General features: G+C 48.9%; 8 protein-coding genes across 8 annotated transcripts; 4 read left to right on the top strand and 4 right to left on the bottom strand.

Annotated features, from left to right (window-relative positions):
• Positions 1-7918: 7918 nt before the first annotated feature.
• UREG_03198 (uncharacterized protein) lies at positions 7919-8555 on the top strand (the record flags this gene model as incomplete). The annotated part of the gene is made up of 3 exons (XM_002543635.1): positions 7919-7937; positions 8075-8456; positions 8504-8555. The coding sequence occupies 3 exons, from the start codon at positions 7919-7921 to the stop codon at positions 8553-8555; spliced, it is 453 nt and encodes a 150-aa protein (XP_002543681.1).
• Positions 8556-11512: 2957 nt separating this feature from the next.
• On the bottom strand, positions 11513-12321 carry UREG_03197 (uncharacterized protein; the record flags this gene model as incomplete). Its single annotated transcript, XM_002543634.1, has 3 exons — positions 11513-11990; positions 12047-12171; positions 12223-12321. 3 exons carry the CDS (start codon positions 12319-12321, stop codon positions 11513-11515), a joined length of 702 nt encoding a protein of 233 aa, XP_002543680.1.
• Positions 12322-13059: 738 nt separating this feature from the next.
• UREG_03196 (uncharacterized protein) lies at positions 13060-14207 on the top strand (the record flags this gene model as incomplete). The annotated part of the gene is made up of 3 exons (XM_002543633.1): positions 13060-13332; positions 13618-13837; positions 13888-14207. 3 exons carry the CDS (start codon positions 13060-13062, stop codon positions 14205-14207), a joined length of 813 nt encoding a protein of 270 aa, XP_002543679.1.
• A 456-nt stretch (positions 14208-14663) lies between these two features.
• UREG_03195 (uncharacterized protein) lies at positions 14664-16961 on the bottom strand (the record flags this gene model as incomplete). Its single annotated transcript, XM_002543632.1, has 5 exons — positions 14664-14971; positions 15039-15287; positions 15341-16564; positions 16643-16803; positions 16894-16961. The coding sequence occupies 5 exons, from the start codon at positions 16959-16961 to the stop codon at positions 14664-14666; spliced, it is 2010 nt and encodes a 669-aa protein (XP_002543678.1).
• Positions 16962-17342: 381 nt separating this feature from the next.
• UREG_03194 (uncharacterized protein) lies at positions 17343-18401 on the top strand (the record flags this gene model as incomplete). The annotated part of the gene is made up of 1 exon (XM_002543631.1): positions 17343-18401. One exon carries the CDS (start codon positions 17343-17345, stop codon positions 18399-18401), a length of 1059 nt encoding a protein of 352 aa, XP_002543677.1.
• Positions 18402-18620: 219 nt separating this feature from the next.
• Positions 18621-19945, bottom strand: UREG_03193 (uncharacterized protein; the record flags this gene model as incomplete). Its single annotated transcript, XM_002543630.1, has 3 exons — positions 18621-18744; positions 18803-19646; positions 19792-19945. 3 exons carry the CDS (start codon positions 19943-19945, stop codon positions 18621-18623), a joined length of 1122 nt encoding a protein of 373 aa, XP_002543676.1.
• A 594-nt stretch (positions 19946-20539) lies between these two features.
• UREG_03192 (uncharacterized protein) lies at positions 20540-22179 on the bottom strand (the record flags this gene model as incomplete). Its single annotated transcript, XM_002543629.1, has 2 exons — positions 20540-20576; positions 20717-22179. 2 exons carry the CDS (start codon positions 22177-22179, stop codon positions 20540-20542), a joined length of 1500 nt encoding a protein of 499 aa, XP_002543675.1.
• Positions 22180-22529: 350 nt separating this feature from the next.
• On the top strand, positions 22530-24233 carry UREG_03191 (uncharacterized protein; the record flags this gene model as incomplete). The annotated part of the gene is made up of 2 exons (XM_002543628.1): positions 22530-22687; positions 22754-24233. 2 exons carry the CDS (start codon positions 22530-22532, stop codon positions 24231-24233), a joined length of 1638 nt encoding a protein of 545 aa, XP_002543674.1.
• Between the last annotated feature and the right edge of the window lie 1086 nt (positions 24234-25319).

The raw sequence follows: 25319 nt of genomic DNA, 5'->3' as shown, positions 1-25319 counted from the left end.
GAGGCTCCTTGTCCTGCTGCTGTCTCTTTGTGTTGAAGTTGAAGTTGATGTCGTCGCTCCATTGCTGTTGATGGACGTTCAAATAGGCGGTCACATGACCGACAGCCGCTGCAGGCTGCCCGAACAGGTAATGTGGGAGCAACATCGCTTCATGCTCACGATGCGATTGACATCTCCAGCTATGGGCTGAAGCCTCGCATCCCAAGCAACTGAAGTCGGACACCGGCGAGAATCGATGAGGTCGGAATGGTGCTTGGTTGTTGACGCATTGAAAGAACCGGTTCGTTCACAACCAACCACTTTGGGCGCGGTGGCGGCTGCAGAGGATGGCGGAAACTGCTGATGGCGCAAGATATGTAGCTAACAGCCTCCGCCACTAGTTACTGGAAATCTAGGCATTGGTTACGATTTCTCCGAAGGAGTTCGTTGTTCGTGCCTCGTTGCGATGCTTCACTATTCGCGAGGGTGGCCGGATTCAGCGAACGCAATCCCGGCAGATGTTTGAGCTTTTCCTTGGATTAACACCCCACCATGCGAGTTAGACGGTGTTGATTCAAAAATTTAAAGCCGTGGCTTGCCATGACTTGTTCCTCGTGTCGCTTTGGCGGAAAGAGTGGTCAAGTTCGTGGGGTGGATCGTGTGCTCAAGTCGACGTTCATCACCGACTGTCATCAGCTCGTGACTGTCAGCTCGGCGGGTCAAGAAAGTGTGTGTGAGAGAGAAGATTAAACTTCAGATGATGTGATTTGAACTCCATCAGCCCAGGTTCTGGACTTTTCACCTCCGGATGGTCCAATGGGGCCCTCTCACCGCCTCTCCCCAAGGATGCCTGATCGAAAGGCCACATCATGATTGCATGCAATGCAGGTCAATCCCCCGGTACAATCCAGTTTGCCATGCCAAAATCAATGATATGGATTCCATTTCGTTTCAGCGAGCAAGCTTGGTGAAGCTGACCGCTTTTTCTGAATTTTTCCTGCGTTAGAATTTTCTTGCATTCGGTACAAGAAAGCAATCATTGAAAGGTGAAATGCCGAAACATTCTTTTCGGCATCAACTTCTTAAAAGACAGTTGTGGAGCCTTGAAGAGCCCTGTGCCCGGAGCGCTATACGCCGAATTTCACCCCTGCCCTTCATTGATTGCCAAATCAACGAGGTAACAATACAACCTGCGAAAGCCTCACTCTGGTAACTCGGTAAGGATCGCCAGGCGTGCCGGCTGTGTGCCTCTTCTTTCAACAATAAAAAGGCTTCCTGCATAATGGACCAAGCTTCTGAATGAGTACCTAGCACGAGGCCCCTCAACGAAACCATAGAAACGTGCGGCGGTGTTCGGGGACTGTCATTTCTTGCAATTGTGGGCCTGATAGTGTTTTAGGCTGAGTTATCGAGTATGCAATAAAGCAAACGCGAGGCACGGGGAACGGGCTTTGGTTTCTTCCCCGGTCCAACTCTGTCAAGTTCCAGGTTCCTGCCATTGGGCAGCATGTTGATACCTGTTCTTTCCAACATGCCCATTTTTTTACCCTACTCCCCGGGCGTGGAGCAGCAGGCTTTTGCCAGCGTGCTGTCCATATAGCGTCATGAACAACACACGTCTCCAGTGACATGGCCAGGTTAGCTTAACTTCTGCAAGGCTGTGCTTGGGGCTTCACATGAGGCAAAGATGGGAAGGCACCCTCGATCGAATGGGTTCGTAATACTCGTCAACTGATTGGAGCTACATCATTCCATGATTGATGGCAATGACTTGTCAACCAGTCCAATCAGTCTGGATTCTCTCCTGTTCCAATTAACTAGTCCTATACTCCGGAAGGTTTGAAGGCAGTTGCAATTGCTAGCCTTGCTCTTTTCATTGCATAAACACCCTGGGATTCATAGACTTGTGAAGTGAGAAGTTACTCTTGTGTACCTCATGGGTCACCCGAAGTATTTCCCGTGCTTTCGAGCTTTGACGGTTTTTCTTCGTACAACAGGGGATATTTGTATTCCGGCTGCCTTCGTTTCAATGACCGGAATTCGCAGCCTAACCTACATGCTGATATGATGGAAAAGCATCTCTCCTATTCCGTACGCCCTGCTGAATGCCACATAAGTCTGATTTAGCGCATAACCAGGCATCTGCAGAGACAAGGCTTTGCCAAACCTGTACAACGTTATGGCTGTATCAAAGGGATCTTACAACTTCTTTTTCGCCGAAACCGCTCCCATGAGTGATTTGTTGTCACACCAGCCGTCTTGCTATTCAGGTATTTTCGACATATCCTGTGTCTTTCATCTGGCTTTAGCTGAAGTCCATGGACAGCTTGGTTCCGATTACATTGCGTTGACTTCGAGCTTGCCAGGCGCCCAATACTACTAATTCCAAATCTCAATCAGTGGGTGATGTGTACTCCTGTATCTCTATGTCTGAAGATTATAATGTTCCCACTTTGCGATTGTATTATTGTCAGTGGGTTATCAAGATATTGTCTTGAAGACGTTGATATCCAACAGCCATCTCGATGATCCAAATCAGCGACTCAAACAAACACGGAAAGTTTGTGGAAGTACTCATATCTTTGCATCCAAGCTATTCTCACTTGTTGTGAATGGTGGTTCAAGGGTTTATACTATGTTCGGAGCAAATTGCAATTCTATTTGATTTTTAGATAATGCGCACTCTTGAGGAGGAGCTTTTGGACCCTGTACTTGCTCACTGCAAACCTGATTCGTCCCAGAACGTAGCTCGGCGAAAGTAGAATCGGGGAAATACTGACACGAGATATCTAGTTTCTGTAGATTGCGGCCCGCAAAGCTGCCATGTTGTCAGGTACAACATGCGCCCTTCTCAACTGGACCGTAGACTCTCGATGTTGATTCTAAACAACATGGGGCAAAGGGAATAGAGTGGCGCTCTTGATTGAAAGGCTGCAGCCCCAAATTCAATCTATATTCTTGAGTCTAGGGAACGGAGATGGGGTAGCATAGCAACCTTCTAACTCTACCGAAGTAGCGTTTTTCAGGCGAGGAACCGCAAGAAAAGTAGTAGATTTGAAATATAACCCTATTCTACACCGCTGGATATCGAAACTTTTACTTTGATCGGTAGATCGATGGGAGGCCAAATCACAACGTAAAATAGAACCAATTCTCCGAAAATAACTGACCAATGCCATCACCTGCAATCTTCGATCGTTTTCAAATATAAGTTAAAAGGAGAATTCGGCACAGCGAGCCTGCATTACAGTAGATGCTCCATAGATTTTTCAAGAACCATTGTGCAGATACGTGTATCTGCTGGCGACAGATTATGTCGAGTAGGTATATACTTTCTAGACTGGTATATTTTTGGTTCTAATTGGGCATATCCTTGTCGTAATTGATAAAAGAGCCCATTCAAGTGGAGCTCTGGCCATCCTCACTGCACGAAGTGTGAGAATGGGCATTTTTGGCTCCAAAATTACCAAGGGCAACTGCGCAAGATGGTGCAAAAACAGGCGCTCGATGGTCCGGGTTATTGCATAGAATCATATACCAAAGCATAGCATTCCAGACTGGATGGTAGGCTCCTGGCTACTTGGTGATTGTTGAAGGAGCATCGTCTTCAAAGTCAGGCGTCAGCTTAGAGCATGCCACGCGTTGAAGGATTTTCTTCATGCAACATTGTAAATCTGCAGCAAAGGATTGAGCGATTGACTAATTCCATACGGGTCAAACCACATTGTCAAGATTGCCAAATGCGAAAGGGTATGATGTGGTATGATGTCCTGCATGATATTGAAATCCGTCGTGCTCATCAAAGAGATAAAAGGATACAATGCAATCCTTTTACTTGACAGTGAAGCAAGCCAGGCTTATATTGTCCACAGTTGCTTGATGCCTGAGAATCAATTAATTGTCACAAATGCTTTCAATGGAGGATCGCCTGGGTTTTGAGTCCAAATTCTGAATCAAAGAAGAAGCCAAATATATTCCAGAATCAGGATTAAGAGTAAATGCTATATGGCGCAGCTTCGACCTCAGAGTGTTCAATGCGTAGGGCAAAAAGGCCCCTGGCTCTCACATGTTTAATTTTCGGCGTCATGAAGTTTTATTCTTCAAAAGTCATAACGCAAGATGGATGACGCTTGCCATCACCTGCTGACAAAATATTAATCAGCAAAGCATCAGCTCAGACAGTTAAATGCTCCAAAGATCCGCGGCTGGAGATTGAAGGGGAAGTTGGGGTATTCATGTTTAACAAGGTGAAACGGCATTGCTTTGCCATTGAGGCTGCCTTGTCGGCAATGAGCAATGGCAGGAAATGTCCCAGGCCAAAGCAGCCCTAAAACAGAGGGAGACTCTTGTCGGATCAATCGCTGGCTGCTGCTGTGACATGACATGTTGGATGAAGCGGTGTTTGGGGCCAGTCTAGGTGCACGTGACACGTGCTGACTCAGCCTATCCCTGGTCACCGGATCCCCCCTATTTAGGCGACAATGAGATTCACAAACCGTCTGTAAAGTTCATCATTCTCTCAGATGGGAAAGCAAATCCTCCCAATCAGGACAATACGCTGCGCATGATGCTCTGATACATGGCTCGGCCCATGAACCATCTCATATTGATGCCCAAACCATGATTGGGTCCATGGGGTGGCGCTTGTGAGGCATCAGAAACCCAATCTCGAGTGCGCCCGGTTTCAGCCCTGGGGTAGACTCTGTCTAATGCGCGTCATGCCGGGAGGATATCGTCGGAATCACACGAACTCCCGTCGGTAAAAATTCGTTTGGTTCTTTTTTTTCCTTTCAGATGCTTTGACCCACGGTCCATCGGGCACAAGTATTTTCGTGGAGCGGCTGCTGCCTCCCTACACCTCCCCTTCGAGATTAAGGAGGTGCTGTTAATAAATCCGTTCGCGTACTTGAAGCGGCTCGAATGTGAAACCGAATTTGAATTCTGGCTCAATTCAATGGCTCGGAATTGACGGAGGATATCAATCTCGCCTTGGACGGGACGGCTGTTGCCAGTATATGCAGCAAGCGTAGCGATTTTGTCGGCACACCGGCATTGCTCCATCTGCAAATCCCCAAGCCTTCCCCCAGAAACACTTGCATCTGAGGGCCAGTGTGGGAACGAACCGTTTCCAGTGAAATAAACACATGGACTAGCTGGTTGTCTCACCCAAATGGGAGAATCCATCCACCCCAATGAGTAATTCTGATCGAATGACGTGGCTGGCGCAAGCGAGTCCGGCTCAGACGAGCTCCTGAGGGTTTTCCCGCATGTGACGTTCCAAGCCCATTCCCGCATCGAGCGCCCCTTTTTGATTCAGTTTTGAGAGCTAACCACATCAGATCGAATAGAAGGGTTTGTGCCACGTCCGCAGGAATGTGTAGACTGGTAATTTGATGCCCCAAGCTTCTTTCACTAATTTATGCCTGGAGAGCCAAGAACCTTCTCTCCTGGTTCAAGCGAACTCCAGTGTAGGGAAGAGTTCTTGGGGCATGATGAGTGGCAGATCTTTCCCGGGGCGGATCCTTATTTTCGGGCATGCGACGCATCTAGACTCCGTATATCGGACGCATGAACATGCTTGGGTACAAATGGAACAACCCAAGCAAAAACGGTAATCCGACATACATGCATTCATTGAAATCACTTGATGCCCTACTCGAATTCTCAGGACCAAATATCTCCGGAATAGACGGTACAAAGGAAATTTACTGGGTGGTGGCTGGCTCACCGCCATGAACATACATCATTCAGCCTCGCAATGCATGGGTCATGTTGAATGATAATCGGCCCCTTTTTCCTTGGTTCTTCTAGGCTTGTTTCTGATGTCAAACCATGTACGGAGAGCGGGTTTGTGCAGTTTACGTCACCTGAGAAGACGCTGGAGTACATTCGAAATGCCGAGAGTACTTGACAGGTACATCTGCAGCCACTCGAAAACTTGCCTTAGCGGCAATCCCGTCCACTGAAAATTAGGTCGCATCGGGAGGAAGCCAACCTTTCAAACCTTACCTAAACGAACCGGCACGGCGGTTCATCTTGACTCTCGCAACTGCCACATGGACGAGTCGAGCGCTCTGGCAAATGAACGGAAGCGAAAAAAGACAGCAGGCTAGGTAACGCTTTACGGGATTCTGACTGGCCTCCCGGCAATATGGTTCGCACCATGCACGTTCGCATTTTAAAATCCGCTGGCCACGGTCACGTCCTACAAGGAATCAATCATAGGAATTTCTCCAGGACCTGAAACGGGGTTAGATCTACACCGGAGTTTAATGACATCGGGACATGACAGCGTATGGAGTACATACTGATCCCGGGGGAAGTCGATCGAGCTCAGTGACACGGAGACGGCATCATTAGCTGTTCAACCTTCTCCATGCGTCAATAGGCTACATGGGGCCTCATGTTTGCTCGATGAAAGATACCCACCTCGCAGCAGAACAGGCCAGCTTACCGCATCTCAATCCCTCTATCGTACCCCTGCCGCATCAAAGCATCACAATCCAGCCTAAAATGATTCTTATGTCATGTTCCATTTTGCGTAACCAATCTGAGCACAACCCCAGTGCACTTTTGGAACAAAAGCATTGGGCATTCTCGATCAAAAGCGCGGCTTTGGGGCAACGCCATGCGGAATTCGCGAGGCGAAGCCCTGTGCACCGATACAATCAGTCAAATTGGCTCATCCCCTTTCTCTTCGGGGGGGGGGGGGGGGGGGGGGGGGGGGGGGGGTTTTTTAAAAAACATTTACCCGGTTCTTATCAAAGCACCAGAGAGGCCCGCCAGTTTTCGGCGGTGGGAAATGTGCCGACCGCCATATCAAGTGTTCTTGGCGCTGCTTATTTTATTTGTTTTGGGATCTGTCATCGGCAAATTTCATGCAGGTTGAATATCCAAGCGCAGCAATCAATCCTTTGTTTCGCCCTGGGAAACCGTCATCTGTGCGCGGAAGTTGGCAGAAAATCCTCAAGATTGGGGTGCTGCGGTGTGCTGTGCCCCTGACGCCAATTTGATCGATAGTAATCAATATTATAGCCAAACCAATGAAAAATTGTGTAAAAAAATAAGAACCGGCCCAGGGTAGTCCTTCTTCAGCCCGATTTGCCGTTCGGCGACCAAACGGCTGGTGTTGGTATCTCACGATCATGACATATCAAAGTACAGCCGCTATCTCGACAGGCCTCCCTGAAGGAGCATCGAATTCTTTTTTTAGCCCTCTTTTCCTTTCAGATTGTTAAAGGATGCATTTTCAATTCTATTGTCAAAGCCAGGCAAAACTCGACAAAAACTCTGTCGGTATTTTGCTTCCGGATATGCTTCATAGTATAAATTTTCCGTCGCACTCACCGCATATCTGAATATTCCGAAAATCATGCCGTCGGCATGCATATCTAGCGTCAAAGGACCAGGGAGGGAAGAGCAGACAATGCATAAAGTGTTCCTTTAAAAATAGAAGAAAAGTGATGGGTCGCAAAACAAGTTATCAAAAACAATTTGTCATTCTGGGAAATTGATAATGCAAAACCGGGGAAAAAAAGAAAGAGAGGACAGGAGCTGACCTTCAACAGAGGTGGTTAATTATATGTATGTTGCATGAAAAGCATTTGTCGCTTATCAAGTTTGAAGTCTTCGGAATCCCAGAGGGTTTTCTTAAGTTCTATTATTCAACTCCGTAATAGTTGCTGGCAAGTAATGAGTTGACGGCCAAGAACGGAGGTGGGATCTTTGTATCTGTGAAATAATTAGTTACATGCTGGGATCGGGTCCAAGGGTTCTTCACTCGGCTGAAGAAACCTGGGAGGGAGACCGATTTGTTTTTGGCCAGTGCCTCAATGAGGGAAACGCCCCCCCGGGTTCCATTCTTGACGCATATCCCGACTTTTCACACCGCATGGGAATGCACTTTGTGGATGAACTAGCTAACTAGTTAGTGAACTCGATGGCATGCTCGTATCATCGTTAGTTCTGCCACTAAAAACGGCCTGAAGAAAACTCTCGCCCCAACTGTGGTTCGGTCGCATGAAAAAAAGGAATTCGAAAGAAAGTACTCCGTAAAAATAAAAATAAAAAAGAATCCTAACTCAGGCGATCTTAGCTTCGAACTACGGGGTCGATCACTTGCCAGATTATCAGATTCAGATTCACGTCAGAAGACCTCTTCCCTCATCCTTCGTCGTCTGGGGAGAATTAGACAATCGTCACTCATCAGCTGGAGTGCGAGCTCCTGTCCATGCCCTTGCACTCGAAACTACAAAGCCATCTCCAGCGATCCTGTCCAATATTAACCACTCTGGTCACGGCAGCCTATCCTCAAGCCGTTTCGGTACCCAACGAAGCCGATACGGTCCCAACATCATTGAGGAGGTCATGACATCACTTGAGGCGTCTGGCGTTAGACGTCTATTAGCGACTCCAGCGGAAAAAGGAAAAGCATTGGTTTCCCGTTCGCTGGAAATCTTAAAACTAATCCTCTCCAGGTAAGTTAAGCTTAGGCTGTGGGTTTCAATACCTCTTTACTCCGTAGTTTAGGAAGCGAATTTGGTGAATGTCGGTCTGACGTGACCAAACTGATCTAGTATCGTAGAATGGGGCATGTTCATGCACGCCTGGAAACCCTTGTTTTTTTAAACTCGTTTAGATGCAGAAAGACTCAGACAGCCCATTCTTCTTGTAGGCGAAATGTTTCGCCGCTACAAAATTCTTTGCAGGGCTTCAGGCGGAGAGCAAGCCTGCGCCCCAAATTCAATGGAAGGCTGTATCTTCCGAACCTGCACGGAAGAAAATAAAGTCACCTATTCTGGACGGTCCATCCGCCTATCCAGAGTTTTGCTTTTTATAGAATAGCTAGTACCAGAGTTGTAACGTAGCATGTTGTGTGGGGAGTTGATTCATCAGTCTATCTTTTGATCTATTTGCTGGCCGCGCATAGGGCTTATTCCAACGCCTCGAAAATGCGCCCATCCATCACGTCTGCAGCGGCTTGCGAGGAAATCATATGTGTTCGTGCTTATGTCGGTGTCTGCTCCTGTCTGCGCGCTGCATTGACGCCCGTTTGATCTCGCCTCAGTTTTGGTTACGTCCTTGAGAGCTCAGGCAATAGATTCGAGGGATTTGTGTTTCAAGATACAATCCTGAAGGAATTCCTTCTTGGCCTTTGACGTATTCGCAACAGTGCCGAGAAAACGGATTTTCGCACATAGTTACGCATTCAGCCTAGCACCAAAAAAGGCCGTCAGCAAGGACGCGGGTGCGGATGGAGAGGATCTAGAAAAAAGCAATGAGACACCGGAGCCACAAATAAAAAAGAGCTGTTAGAAGGCGGAATATAACGGCTTTTGTCAGTTCTTGCAAGCTCTGTAAAAGTTGAAACTGAAAAACAGACGCGCCCATAACTTTTTTGCCCCATTTGCTTTTTCTCCGCCCATTGCTTGTCAGTTTTGATTTAACATAACCTGACGATTATTTGTTGCATGCAGCGGTTTATTATTAGCGCCAATTGTTGCTTGAATCCGTGCAAAGAAAACGAGCAGCTCCCCTTGACGGTTCCGATTTCCCACCCCCACTCTTTATCCATTCCCTCCCTGTTCAATACTATCTTTCTTGCGCGTGTCATACCTCGTGGCATATATGCTGCTGGAATCCTCCATACAGGGTGAAAATCCAATCTCCCTTGCTTGGGTTTTTAATATTCGCACGTCTTTTCATTTCCTTGCCTGTTATTTCAGGTGACACAATCTCCAGGTCACAGCTGGGAGCAGGACACGGCGTGTATCAAGATTTGTTGGTCGATAACAGGGTGCTCTCCGCCCAGTTAATTGGTCGCGTTCGGTCAAGGATTTGAGACCATCGATTGGTCACCCAGGGACAGGAGGCAAATAATAGCTGCAATAAAAGGGTGTAGACACGTTTGACCGACTATTTGTACCTGCCCTAGATTTCCCTTCTTTGCAAATCGTCTCTGCTTTTTTTTGGTTGTCGAAATATTGCCAACCCACTTTGACAGCCCAGATCGACAGTGCAACGACGCTCGTGAGACGGTCAGATTTGCTTTCGCTTCTATTATCCTTCCAGATCTTCAGTTCCTCTCCGCAGTCATTGACGGTGGCGCCTGATTGTCCCACAACGCAAGTAACGGATAGGCACAAGAAAAACAAAGGCTTTTCGTCGCGGTAGCTTGAAGAGCCCATCAAACCGCTTCTGGAAAGCGGATCCTGGCCTAGTATTTTGCGAATGACCGGTGTGAAAAAGACCTAGGCTGACATAAAACCGATACTTCATCCGTGTCCAAAGCTCTCAGCGGCTACGGCTCAAAGCTTTATCCAAACGCCTTCGAAGTATCGCCATCCCTGAACAGTGGCGACTTATTCCCTGAGGAGGCACATGCACGGTGCATAGTTTTATGGTCCTGCGCGTTATTCCACGATTTACCACAGACAAATTGGATATCTCGCTGCTTTTAGGATCCCACGATGAGGAGAAAGAGGCGACGAGTACAACAACGACAGCTGGAGCAGCAACGGCGTCCCCAAGACCATCAGAGTCAGAGAGAGCAACCTTATCAAGGCCCTCGGTTTCCACAGCTTCGCCAGAAATTCCGGGCGCTTTACTAGCCTCGAGGCCGGGGTCTTCCGCGAAGAGACCGCTGCAAGATGCGTCGCCAACGGGTCGTGCCGCGAAAAAACAATCAAAGTGGTCTCCTGAGGAGAACGCGTTGATTTTGGAACTTCGGGGAGGAGGGATGAAGTGGGATGACATTAGCAAAAGAATCCCAGGGAGAAGTCCGATAAGCTGCAGGTTACATTATCAAAATTATCTTGAAAGGAGGTGTGAATGGGATGAAGATAGGAAAAATAGGCTGGCTCGGCTTTATGAAAGGTAAGTTGGATGCAGCAACTTAAGCCAGCTGAATTTTATGGTTATCGCTAACGTCCACACTCAGATTCAAGGAGGAAATGTGGGGAAGGATAGCCGAAGAAATGGCGATACCTTGGAGAGCCGCGGAGGCGATGCATTGGCAGCTCGGTGAAGCTGAAATGGCGCAACGCGCAGGAGTAACACCATTCTCCTTTTCCACCCCTCCGACGCAGACTTCGCCGAGAGCGCGCCGAAATACCTTGTCACGACGAGATCGCTTGAGCACTAATCAGCTTCCATCGGTAGCGGAGTTGACTGCAGGCATACCCGCATATTCATCACAACGGGTGAATGAGCCCACGGCATCTCCTATGTTTCATCCGGAGGGAAGTCCCGCGCAGCTTCGAAGAGGGTCAAGAAGTCGAGCACACAGGCGATAAGGCGAAAGTAGAGAGGGAGGATCTGTTTACTTAGCATGCATAGCGCAGGTTGGGAAAGGGAAGCGGGAATGCATATGGTTGTTTGGCGGGATCTAGGACAGCATCTTATGTAAACCTAATCTGGTGTCTTTTGCTCTGTTCTGAAATCGGTTTAGTCCATTCGCATTTCATTGTACGGTCGATGGATCAATAGTTATTTTGTGAAATTTAGTATTTCGGTATATCATTTTTTTGACCCATCAAGGAAGTGGAGTAGTAATTGCCCACCAGTTATCCTTCTCATAACCATGGTCGATAACACGGCCACCAGCGGCGCCGATGTCAGCTTTCAACTCATTTGCTTGGTAAAGGTGGTAGTAACGAAGAAACGTTTGGGACGTTTCAGTGGACTCGTCGGCATTTTTCTGCTTCGTTACCCACGGAACCATAACATCCTGGTCATCACCCGCATCCCAGCCTCGACGGCTATTTTTCTGTTCAAGCGCCCAAACGTATATGAGGGCTTTCCCGCCCTCAGAATTACCCTGAGGCGGTTTAAGAGTGTCTAGGATCGCCCGGATCGCTTTGACCCTACGTTCACGGGTCGACAAATGGTGTATCACTGCAATGGAAATTGCAAAATCAAAGTGAGCATTCGGATGGGGCAGGTTCAGAGTATCAGCTACCACTGTGGAATGGGGTGGATGCTGGCGAGCGATTTCTACCAGGGCTTCAGACCTATTCAATGTTAGCACAAAGGGAGAAGTCGAGCCTCGAACACCGCCACTTCGTACCTGTCTGAAGCTATAATAAAGACATTTGAGTTGATCGGTAGGTATTTGCCGTTGCCGCAGCCGACGTCCAGCCCAACAGAGCCAGGGGGCAACTCCTTCAGAAATCGTTCAACTATTGGCCAGGGCTACGGAGAGTCAGCAAAGCGGGTGAAGCTAAAAGAGCCATTCGCTCTCACCTTGTATCTGGTAGATGAAAAATGATGTGCGATTTCTTGATAAACTCGATGAACATGTTCCTCCTCATACGACTCCCCTCGATCATTGCCCGTCGCCATTTGTGATTGGGAACGCCACAACTCAGCCTCCAGTGTGTCCCCGAGGCAGCGACGAGTAAATAACCGAAAAAGCAATTATCTTGAAGATCCAGTTCCTCCAGCAAACCCTTCTCAGCACGTTTGTCTGTGTGTTTCGACGAACTGCGGGATGCAGTGCTTGATCGACGAATAAAGCTGTTCATCAAATTAAGGTTTAGCGGCCGCGCTTATTTTAGTTAGCGGGCCTACCACGTGACCCACTTCCATCCCCTACTGGCTTAGTCAGCTAATGCTGTTGTATGGTTCTGGCATTGTCTGCAGTCAAGGTAAATGAGTATATGTGAGGTTGTTTGTATGGCCAAACCAAAGGATAACCAAAAGTCTCTATTTTATTTGGAAAATATCATACGCGCGTATTGTTGATACTGCTGTTTTTGTTCCGCGCCTTGTTGGCTTCCCTCTCAATAACTAAGTTAGTTAATTGCTTAAGCTCATCAACGCACAGACAGCCGCTAAATTCGAAACTCAACGTCCCCTGGTGAATATCAAACCCAATATATCTAACCTCCGCCGCCAATCGATTTTGTACTCAGAAAGTGTCTGAGAATTGCTGCGATTCTCTTGTTTTCTAATACCATTCTTCTTTGAGCGCTTGCATTTCGCACCAATACTCTCATACTAAACACATGGTTTACTGCTAGCCCCACGCCTGTGTACTCGGATATTCAATTCTATTCTTCAAGAAATCCAGAAGCTATAATGGCGTTTCAGGCTCCGGCGGATGTTTCTGTCGCTATCAGTATTGCTACCGATGACTCTTCTGGGAAAACTCGCCCTGCTTTCGCGACTGAGCGTCGGGTTACACCGACATGGACCGTTTCCCTGTTGAAGGGTAAGCTGGAAACGATGTGTGGAATTCCTCCTGGAAGTCAAAGGCTGCTTTTGAAGGCTCCTGGACGCGAGAATAGATGGATCGATGGCGATGACCAGCTCGTTGGTGATTGGGGATTGGTCAGAGGTTGCGAGATCGAGGTTAGTAAATGCACTGTAGACTGGGGTATCCTCTTGAGGATCAGGACTGCTTTCTCGAATTCTCACGAAAGGGTCCTTGATCTTGAATTGTTACGAGAAACTGTCAGCACATGCCTCAATCGTCACCGTTCTACCCTAGCATGACCTTCTTACACCTTGTCCATTCTATTCCACAAGATATATGTATGCGTTTGCGACAGCCCGTCAAAATTGCTTATCCGACCCTCTTATATTGTGCGACCTTTTGGCATGGCCTTCTGGATATCGCGCTAACAGGCCTTTTAGATCCATGATTTACGGCCCCCAGCAGCCCGCCCAGATTTCACCGATGTCTCATCCGTAGAAAAGTATACGCTTCCGACATCCACGTATGAATCACTCCCCAATACGGTTCTTGCCTGGAAGAAATCACAGAAGCTTGGCCGGTTCGATCCCGAAACCCTTACTCCAGAAGAGATCGCAAAGAAGCAGGCAGAAAAGGATGCGGCTGATATTAAAAACCGAGGTGAGCTCGTCAATCTGTACCACATTGGTAACAAACTCACACAATTCAAGGTCTCGAACTTTCAAAACGGGCAATAATACTACCATCCAGCCCACCGCACATCCGGAGAGGAACAGTTCGTTTTATTGGGCCTGTTCCCACAATACCTTCTGGAAATCCCAAAGCAGCTGAAGACCCGGAGATCCCAGCGCCGCTATGGGTTGGCATCGAACTGGATGAACCCATGGGAAAGAATGACGGCAGCGTGGGAGGGAGGAAATATTTCACCTGCCCGGATAAATGTGGAGTATTTGTAAAGCCTGAAAAGGTGGAAGTAGGCGACTTTCCTCCATTGGGACTGGATTTGGACGAGGATATGGAGGAGCTTTGAGAATCTGACTATTGCTGCCTCTTTTGGCAGAACGTTGGGCGTGTGATCAAGCCGGTCCTGTCTCCAAACCGTCGCAGATTCATTTCAATCGTCCCAATCTTGCCTTGCAATGCATCATGATATCTTCTTCCATGATAAATGGCACTGTTATTATTGAATGGAACAGACTTAGATGAAAAATGACGTATTGATGGACAAGGTGATACATGGAAAGGTGCGATATCAAGTCAAATGATAGAGTAGGACCTATGCATTTGGAAGCTTTTCATGCGAAACCATGATTGACGTAAACAGTCCACGAGACCATGCCATACTCTCGAATTATCCTGTTTCACTGCGATAACAGAGCAACAATCATAAAACTATTATCCATACCGTGCAGATGGGCTATGCAGGCCAATTTCTGCAGTGAACTAAGCCGGCTGACATCTTTGGCTAAACAAATCACTTTAACGCTCATTGAGCATTCTGCTTTGGTCTTCCCCTCTTCTTCTTCCCTTTCTTCCCTTTCTTTTCCGTCTCTACTTGTTGGCTTTGCTCTTCTGGCTCCTGACCCTCTCCCTGTTCCTGTGGTTGTTCTTCCCCTTGTTCTTCCGGTTGGTCTTCATGTTGATCTTCCGGTTGTATTTGCTGAGCAGGATCTGGTAGAGGTGGAGCTGGAGCCCCAGTGTCCACATTTCCATCGGAATCTAGCGGTATACAACCCTGGGTGAAAAAGATAGCAGCAGGTCTGTCGTGTTCATTTGCAAAACTGTAATTATTACCTAGGGTTTTGAATGTCAATAATTACCGCGAAATCAAGATTAAGATAGAACTAAAGGGCGGACTGACCTCGCGGCACTTGGAAAACGCACCCCTTCCCAGCGCTAAACACCAGGCCAGATACATCGACTCGTATCCTGCCACGATACACAAAAAACACCATATGCATGCGTTTCGAGTTCTTCTGCTTTTTGGCCGCACCCGGCGGCATCTCTACAAAACCCGAGCCTAGGAAAGGTGTGCTGAGGACTTTCGCAAACCGGAAGCTTGAGCCTTTGACTTCGTGAGTCTGGATAGCCGAGGGAGCGTAGGCGACATCTGTTTTTTAATTAACCAACATCCTAACAAACTTCGAATGGCATAGATCGTACCCATTAATTCTTCTTCCTGGGTCCCTGTCTGCAATTCGTGATCCCACGTTTTGACGGGCCCGTAGAATATACCCTCATCGACTTCCCAAGGTTCCATATAATCCTCCTCATCGGACGATTCTTCACGGCTTCTTTTCGCCTTTGCTTTTGCCTTTGCCTTTTTACTTGACCTCTTACTAGCTTTCGTGTATATTGGCTCGGGCTCATCGATTCTGATGATTTCTTTGATCGTGGACAAGGGAAATCGCTGGCCGGGTTCAGCTTCACCCGTACCGTATACGCATTTCTCATTGCGCCAGTACGCCAGAGGCTTTACTGATACGCGACCGGACCGTGTGTGTCGTACTGCTCCATCGGACGGAGATTCCCTTCTTAAAATATGGAGGCTTCGCTGTTTCTTGAGAGGCCCGTCTCGCTTCGTGATATTTCCGATGACTCGATTTAGGTCTGATTCTTGTTCGCTCGACATTTTCAAATTGGTTGTAAGCTCATTTGGTGCTGCCTTTTTTGTTCGCTTAGCTGGCCTTGAATCTTGATCATCTTCATTGGCGCCGTTTATCTCCTCCCGGGCGGCTTTTGGCTTCCGTCCCCTCTTGCTTTTAGAAGCAGAAGTACTAGCCGCTTTCACGGTGTCATTTCCAAACTCAGTTGGCCCCTTCTTCCGTTTTATTCCTCTGCTCGGCGCCTTTGTAACTACAGGTGGGGAGGCAGCCTCTTCCTGCTCAGCTTCTCTCAATTCATCCTCGTCATTATCAATGTCGTTCTGTATGGAATTGCCAGGGCTATCTTGGCCGCCATTTTCGTGATGGAGGATGTTCGATTCCACAAAAAGAGATTCCTCTTCGGCTTCCTCCACTAGATAATTCCCATCATCCGAGAAATCTGCAGTTTCACCAACGTCATCAATCTCGCCAACGCTTCCTCTGCCTGCTGGGGATTCAAGCTCTGGGGGAATGGACGTAGATCGGACTTGTTTTAGAGGCGATTTCCCCAACTGTGTTTGCGATATGGATAAGTCGAGCGACCTCTTGGCAACAGTACGCGAAGAGGGACTGGATATTTGGTCGCTATGGGGAATTGGTGAAGAGCGTATTCCCGGAGTTCTGCGGGGAGACCCACTCAAATGGGTTTTGATAGGGGACCGTGATCTGGGTGGAAGGACGTAAGAATTGCGTGCGGCTCGCCGGCTGGAAAACATATCTGCGGGTTCGGGAATACTACTACCTAGTCATTGAGTCGTGTAAGCGCTTTGATAACGTGCCTAGAACCGACGGCATTGCAGTCGAGAAAAGGTAAACATACTGCCTCCTGTTTCCATATCCTCAGAATGTAATATCGTGTCGTTGGCAAACCCGTTTGTGTTGTGTCTTGCAGGCGATTTCTCCGGCGAAGAGAACATCCCATCTATTTCTTCCATGCCGTGTTCATCGAGCTTCCCCTTTTCTAGTGTGACTCCCGTCCGTCTAGAAAAAGGACATGTTTTAGTATAGGAAGCTTGTACTCGGTTTAAAGGCCAGCAACAGCTTGACGCGCAAGCTATAAAATGAAATTACCTTCCTGCCACGCCTACATTTCCGAAATCCATCTCTCGGGCCTTTGGGGGAGCCCGTCGCGCTGCCATTGTTGCTGTTCTGCGGCTATGCGTGGGAGGCGGAGGATGTTGGGCATCAAAACACTGGGAAGGCCAGTGACAATGGTGATTGCGATTGCTGTGCTCCCTTTCCCAGCTGGAAGTGGGATCGCAAAAGCACTGAATAGGTATCCCGAAGATGGCAGGGAGTTCATTGAGAGACCATCGCATGTTCCAACAAACTTCCCAGCCACATCCAGCAACGCGACTTGGCCGCACTAAACCCAATTGGAAAGCTCAAGAGCTACCGCAGACGCGCTGCTCAGTCACGACACGCGTTGCCGCCGACACTCTCGATCTCCAGTTGAACAACCTCGAAGGCAAAGATCTGAACTGCATTTCCTGTGAGAAAGAGTCTAAATATCCAACTCGATGGCCAATTCCCAAGATGACCACGTCAATCCCTCCCAAGGCTCGTCTTCCAATGCCTTCATTCCGCCCTCCATTCACCCCTCCTCCCTCCTTTCAGGTCAATCATACTGCCACTATTCTCCATGTCCAGAGGATATAACATCGTCGTTGAACGTCGATTCCACCACGCCCATACCTGACCCTTCCATTCCAACTACACCATGTGTCCTAGGCGTCGACGAAGCCGGCCGCGGCCCCGTCCTCGGCCCCATGGTCTACAGCGCATTCTACCTCCCATTATCCTTACACCATTCGCTCCTAGCCGAAGAGCACCATTTCAATGATAGTAAAGTCCTCACACCGGGCGTACGATCAAATTTAATGCGTCTTCTCTGCACACCAGGCCATTCGTTACAAAAGTCCTGCGGATGGGCCGTGAAACTCCTCTCCGCGCGGGATATTTCCGCCGGAATGCAGCGTCCAGGAGCGGGAATGTACAACCTCAATGCCCAGGCGATGGACGCGACGGTAGAAATCATTCGCGGGGTTGTCGAGGAGCGTGGGGTTGACGTCAAGGAGGTTTACATCGATACCATCGGCAATCCGCAGAGTTACCAGAAGAAATTGGAAATGATATTTCCTTCACTGAAAATCACCGTCGCGAAGAAAGCCGACTCGCTGTTTCCATGCGTCAGCGCGGCTAGTGTCTGCGCAAAGGTTACGAGAGATTCCGCCTTGGATATCTGCTATGAAGCATTGCAGAAAGAAAGGGTGGGAAAGGGCATGGAACATATGAACGACGGATGGGGCAGTGGGTATCCATCGGACTCTAAATGCACGTCTTGGTTGAAAAAGGAGATGCACCCGTTGTTTGGGTGGGGGAATGAGTGTAGATTCAGTTGGGGGACGGCAAAAGAGCTGTTGGAAGTGAAGGCTGGGCTTAAGGTGGATTGGCCAGCGGACGAAGATGAAGAGGCTACAAAAATGACACAATACTTTACCACTGCGTCGGCGGAGAGCAACGATACGCAGGACGAGTTGCGAGATTGGTATGGTAGGAGGCCGAAAGAGATATTTTGATTTGGACATGATTGCGACCCAGTATACTTTGAAGCAGAAGCTAGCATGAAATGATACCCATGATTCGAAAACCAAACCGTCCACATATGGCACCTTTCCATCACAACAGGGTATTCGCCACCAGAGAAAGAAAAGATCCTTAGTTAAAATACAGCCCAACCGCCGACCACATTCAATGCATATAAAGGAAGAAAAAACATATAAAATGCCTGACGTTCGTCAAAGCGTAGCAGTGGAGAAATAGTAATTATCCCAAAGATACTCGTAATCGTCAATGACGCCACCCACCAAGTCAAGCAAAGGTTTGCCCTTCAACCGCCGTGTCATGCCTTGAAGCCAGGACCTATTATCAAAGTTAGAACTTCGTGATACAGAATTATACGGGATTTCAAGCCACGTACTTGGTGACATTCTCATAAAAAGCTCCCCTCATAGTCCACCAACCCATACTCCACCCTCTTTTCTTGAGCTCCTCCCTTTCTAGGCCGGTTAAGCCGCGTAAACCACCTGCTACCCGAGTGCGAAAATCTTTCTTTGCTAGCTGTCGACAGCCATATTCCATTCCGAACCCAATTAACCAAGGAGTCCAGCTCTTCTTCTTTCCACTCCACTTTTGCAGCGCCAAGGCGTAAATCAAGGGGCGGAGGATAAACATAACTTCGGCAAGCTGGCCCATCCCATTAACGCGATGCAACAACGTTTTGGGAGGCTTAACGTCGTCTGCTGTAAGGACCTTGGAAATGAGATAATTCGATACATCGCTAGCATCTGGCAAACTAGGCATTGAGAAACCCGTTCTCGGCATCGTCCAGCTGGCGTCCGAATCAGATTTTTCACTCTTTGGCGTCTCCATCCCATTCCAATCGCCCGCTTCATCTTCGTCTTCTGCTGGTCGCGGATCAACTTCTCGCTCCGGTAAAGGCGGGTTGACCAGCGGCCTGGAATTCGTCAATCGGAGTAGGATCAGGCGACATAGGGCCTTGAGTCCTTCGATAAGGACCACCACGCGCCACCGAATCTTTTCGCCTCGGCGCCGGGCAACCATTTCCCAAAGAAGTTCTGTATATTTAATCATTTGTAGCGCTAAAGCGACTCGGTGATAGAGGGATGAACTTGAGATCCAATACTTAGTATACCGTGCGTGAGGGGTAGGAGGAGGACGGGGTATAGTGAGTGGGAGGCGAGATATAACTCGGGCAACAAGGGAGTCATGGTATAAGGATAGGAGTTGCACCCCAGAATGGACTATCACACAATCAGTTTCCGAACGATCGACGAGGTCTGCGCAACGTACTTGACTCTGAAGCTAGTTCTGATTCTCGAAACCGTCCTACAAAGATCAGTCAAACCCCGCTGCTCACAGCCATGATCATCATCGAAAATCACAAACCTGGAATGATATACGTCAATGATCGCAGTGCCGACTCAACCTGGCTCACCGAGCTGGAGTTCTTCGTCACAAACTCCTCGTACATTCCAACAAGTTTGGTCGGCTGGGTCAACGCTGCCGGTAACCGGGTCTCAGGACGTTGGGATGACACCATTTTTGGCAACATGTTAGCGAAGCTCGTCCTCAACCTCCAGCCATGTCATATCAACAGGGTTAAAAAGGCCAGGCGAGGTAAAAGAATGAGATGGCTCACTCTGAGCCACCTTCGAAGGTGACGGAGGAAGCTGGCCAGGCCGTTTGTTGCCAATGTGCCACGTGATTCTTGAGCGCCGAGGCACAACCCCAAGAAAAGGGGTCATTGCTTGGAACTAGCACACAATGAACAACCATCTTTTCTCCATGCAAGAGTCTATGTACTATATCATAATTATTTCTTGAAAATATGAGCTGTCCAAATGGCCAAGTAGTACAATGTTGTCATTCATCGGCAAATTTCCAAACTCCATTCCCTCTCAAAGCCGCTTGATATCTTTGATAAACCTTTTCCCGCTCCATTTCTCTAGCCTTCTCTCGATCGATTTGTGCCTCTTGTGTTGTGGGCATCTCAGTTCGCCAAAACCCCGGAGGCGAGGCTGCACGTCCATGCGCATGCCTATGCCTGCTGAATCGATTCGAAAGATCCCACGCTTTTGCTTCAACCAGCCCTTCATATAACCTATCAGCCGGGAGCACGTGGAGGTTTTCTGGTTTACCTCCACGGTGTTGTTCGAGTATCTGGAGATGTTCTGGAGTCAGCGTATCGAATGTCACATTCTTAGGAATTTCGCTCCGAGCTAGTGCGCGAAAAGCTGGCCCGCAGCATGATTTTGCAAGGCAGCCTGGAAGGCATCTCCTGGTGCTTCTATTTCGCACTACCTCGTCATACGCGTAATCCAAACCTTGGTTCATTTCGGGGTTCAATCTGAAATGTTCAAGGCCGAGTCGATGCAATGGGCGACAGCGAAGCGGCTCTTCCTCGGGAAGAACCTGATCGCCAGCCCCATCACGATCTATCGTACTAGGGCGCTTGTTTGGACTCTTAGCTGGGGGTGTTCTGGCATGTGAGGGTGCTCTGAGAGCAGTTCGTGGGGTTGTGAGTAATACAGGTCGAGGCGGCGGAGGGGTATCAAGGAGGTCCTGTACTCGGCGAGCTACCGTAAAACGATTTGTAGGGCCCGCAACACCCCCTCCTTGTCCGTTTTGGTGCTCATAGCTGCAACCTTCTGGTTCTCCATCCTCTGCGACAGATGGAATAGCAGCTGCGCCACGGGATGCAAATCTTCTTCGCTTTCCACTCGCGATCGCTCCCTGTCGCGGAGAAACTGGTAGGTTAGGGTCCACTTCTTGGAGCGCTTGCCGACGTTTTGTTCCGGAAGTGCGCTGCCTGTTCTCGGACTGCTGTCGGTGATCTTGAGCCGTTTCACCCGCAAGTAGGGCTTCCTCAGCTATACCGGTAGGAACACCGACCGTTCTCGTAGTTAAATGTTGCATTTCATCGGGACAATTATTCAGAGGGGTATTGCTCTGCGTTTCACGGGAAGAAGGCTCGCTTTTAAGTGTAACGGGCCGCGTGAAACTTCCAGTTCGGACCGGGGATGCGGCAACCTGTATTGGCGCAACGTTCTCGACATTCCTTTTTCTCACAGGCCTCGAGGATAGAAACTCGGGCCCTCCCGAGGAGCTGTGGACAAGTGACGGCGGATGAACCGGACTAAATCCTGGCTCCTGAGATTGGGTTGGAATCAGCTCTTGATCTTGCTCAGATTCGCTTCTAGTAATGGACCGATTCGAATTTGTGCTTAATGTAGGAGGTGGTGACCTAGTATTATCAAGCACCCTTTGTTGTGGGATTGCAGTTTCAGTTTCTCTCTCGCCCTCGCCAGAGATACCGCACGCAGCTGCTCGCCGAAAAGTAATTACTTCTCCTTTTATATTGACTTGAAAGGAGTCCTGCTCGAAGCTGCGGAACCAAGCACTGGCCTTCTTTTGGGTTGTTTCTAGCTTGTTCCTAACCGCCCAGAAAGCACGGGCCAGAGTGCTAAGCTCCTGATATGTAGAGCGGTATGCGCTGGCTAGGATAGAGTAATTGATTGAAGTTATTGGTTCAGAGGTAGGAGATTCGCAGATGAAGTTCTTGGGGTCTTTCGCGGCTAGCAGAATCCGGAGGGCATCTTTGGCCTCGCGGTTCTGTTCCCACGATGCATCATCCTCCTTTCCAGACCACGCAATCCGCGAAGTTAGTTGAGCTCTGATGTTGTTTGCTTCCTCAAGCTCGGCTTCTAACTCTCGTATCCGATCTTCTTTGAGTTTGATATGCCGTTTGAAGTCATGGGCGAAGTCGTCCACCATTTCATCAAGATCTGTGTAAGACGCCATCGGATCTTTTCTTAAGGTAAGAGGGTAACAATTGGCATTTCAACGATAAAAGTGCGCAATAGAAGTCGTCGTAAATCGAGTTACCCTGAAGGCCGACGTTTGTTGATGCCGATGACAATCGAAGCGCGTTGGCGGCGCGTCGGACAGTCACGTGGCAGTCTCGAGGTCACATGGAGATAAGGCTCGGCAATCACTGATTACATCATCATTCGCTGGTGGGAAGCCAACCTTACATCGCCATGGGATCCGAGAGAATGTGAGCGTACCATGCCAAATATCGAACTACGAGCTCCTTGGATAGAGGGCGCAACAACTTGGACAATATGCCAAAACGTGCTCCAGATGATCAAGCTCCAGAAGGGCCGCCACAGAAGCGATCCCGGCGGTCTACTGAACCTGATCGATTGTCACCACTCAGTGACGAGCTAGCCCTTCACATTCTTAGTTTCCTGCCTATACGGTCCTTGATAACGTGTCAACGGTATGCTACATATAGCAGACGTTGGGAAAATTATTAGCCCTTTTGAAAAAATACTGATCATGCCAGATTATCCCGACGATTTCACATCCTCGCGGGGGATTCTGAGCTGTGGAAGCGAAAGTATTATTCCCGCTGGATATTACCGCGTGCTCGACGAGTTCGGCAACTCAGCAATATTGGCGTATCCGGCGGACACACGGCATATTCCTCCAGGGTGGTCAAATGGCTAGACCGTGGACGGTCATGGCAGGAAGGCCGGGAGATCGATTGGATGAAGGAGTACCGTCTGCAGCATAATTGGTCACGGGGAAACTGTCGGATCAGAGAACTGGAAGTCGCGCAACCGCCTATTCCACCAGTATTGGTAAATCTACACAACGGAATCGTGTTTACTGCCGACGTAAGAAACGGCCTGCGGGCGTGGTCAACGAAAGATACAGAAAGGCTACTGGCTGGTGTTTCGTTCGCCGACGAGCTCCACTTGGCAATCCCAACAGCCATAACGGTTTCTTCTGATAATGGAAAAGTCAATGTGGTTGTCGGTTTTCAGAACGGCCTCCTTGCGATATATACATTGGACCGGGATACCAAAATGCTCATTCGTCGTCCGGCCCACTTCAAATCTGAAGATGGCGAGATCACTGCTCTCGCCTCGTGCCCAGACTATCTACTTTTGCTGCGAAAGAATGAGATGCTTTCTCTATACCGGGTGACCGCTGATTTTGCCCTCCGGCTCGTCGAAACCCTTCAAGCCAGCAATATCCGGGCGCCGCTTACCTTGTCAATGCGCACTGTAGGGACACAGGTCATTGCATCTATCGCCTATAGCTTTCCTCGAATTGGATGTGGCTGGTCTGTCGGCTTACAAGAACTCCGGTGGGATGAAAGCGGTGAAAACCTGGGATCCCACCTCGCTACACCACTTGATACTCAACATACAAGTTTTCCAGGTAAACTGAAGGGTGCAACGAAGCGATTTGAAAACACATTTGCCGCGCCGCAGCAAGTATCTTTTCAGTATGCGTCGCATATGCAGCCACCCACATCTCTATCCTATTCTCATCCTTATTTATTGGCTGCGCATGCTGATAATACTCTGACGGTGTACTTGGTGTTGTCGACTGCAGAGGGATTGACTATCAGCCCTCCTCGTCGCCTATGGGGCCACACATCTGCGGTTTCCGGAGTTCAAGTTGGCGGGCGGGGTAAAGCGGTGTCTGTGAGCTCCAGAGGCGACGATATTCGCATTTGGGAATTGGAAGAATTGGTTTCATCGCCATTGATGGCAAAAAGGCTGCGGCTACGAGACCGTGGCATTCAGCTCAGTCCCGAAAGAGTCAAGAGTGAGAGTACCAGTTTAATAAGCCCGCATAGTACGCAAAATGTGCTACTTGACGTTGGAACAAGTCTATGGCTTGCTCAAAGGGATACTCTGAGCGAATTGACGAAAATCAACGGGCTAGTTGGCTTCGACGATGAGCAGGTTGTCGTGCTTCGCGAGCAAGACCTTGGGACCCAACTTCTTGACTGCTACGATTTCACATAGCCTCATAGTTATAGAGCGTTTTCATTTTCTTTCTGTACTGTACGTATGTACATATTTTTGCGTAGCGGCACCTACCGGCTGAAGCGGGCCTATTTATCAGAAGCTCCTTTCCACCTGGATAAGAGCACCAAGGTTGTCATCTTCCCCAAAGGTCCTCGATGAGTCTACGTATTTATATATCCATCGAGGCCGCCCAGCCGAGGGAAAAAAAAACAACAGTACTCACCCAAATTCGTCAACAAACGTTTCACGATTAAGGTCGGCGCGATTCTACTAAGATCCAGGAACGTCCCTCAACGGCCCGTCTGTGATGTCGTGACGATGCGCTCTGATTGGATTTCCCTACGCTGAAGCTGTCATGCGCAGACAGGGATTCGAGACGTCGCAACGGGGGATGAACGAGTGAATAATGAAACAAACCGCAACTTTCGCCAGACCCCTGGGTTCAGTGTCCACAGTGGTTTGGCGTTAGGATTCCCGCTCTCCTGGGGTTCGTACGGAGTATACATATCAGGCACTGTTCCATCGAAACTTTGCGAACCAATGGGCGCACGACTGATATCGGCGGGCTTTGCAGCCCAATTCCTTGGATCCCAGACGCACCTGGTCACCGCTCTCCGCTCCTGTTTATCACCCCCGTTCATTTTTGCCTTTGGAATCTAACCAGCCAGAGCGATTGCGGACCATGGCTGAGAGTGGTCCTGGAACGAGCACGACCACCGGGCAGCCGACGGAGGAGAACACCGTTCCGGAAACAGGGCGCTTTTGCCACAGCCCAACGGGCCTCCAAGTCCTCCCTTGCCTCAACATGGCCCCGGATGCTTTTAGATTTGTGAGAATCCATCGCTTGGGAACCAGCCAATGGTCGCTGTAGAACAACACGTCTACAAGGGTTGGACAGCAGAAAAGCAAATATTTGGGGCCTGGAACTGCAGAGATGCCCCAGACCTGCCTCCTAGTTATTTCGCGTTCGGAGGGGCCAGCTGCCTGCCGTATGCTTTCCTAGTTCTGGGCACAGGAATCAGAATGAGGGGGGGCAATCCCACGTTGCCGTCTGGCCTCGATCTATATAGACTTGGAGAAGAT

Source organism: Uncinocarpus reesii, genomic scaffold (genome assembly GCF_000003515.1).
Source record: "Uncinocarpus reesii 1704 scaffold_2 genomic scaffold, whole genome shotgun sequence".
NCBI lineage: Eukaryota > Fungi > Ascomycota > Eurotiomycetes > Onygenales > Onygenaceae > Uncinocarpus > Uncinocarpus reesii.
This window is presented reverse-complemented; position numbering and strand designations above follow the sequence as displayed.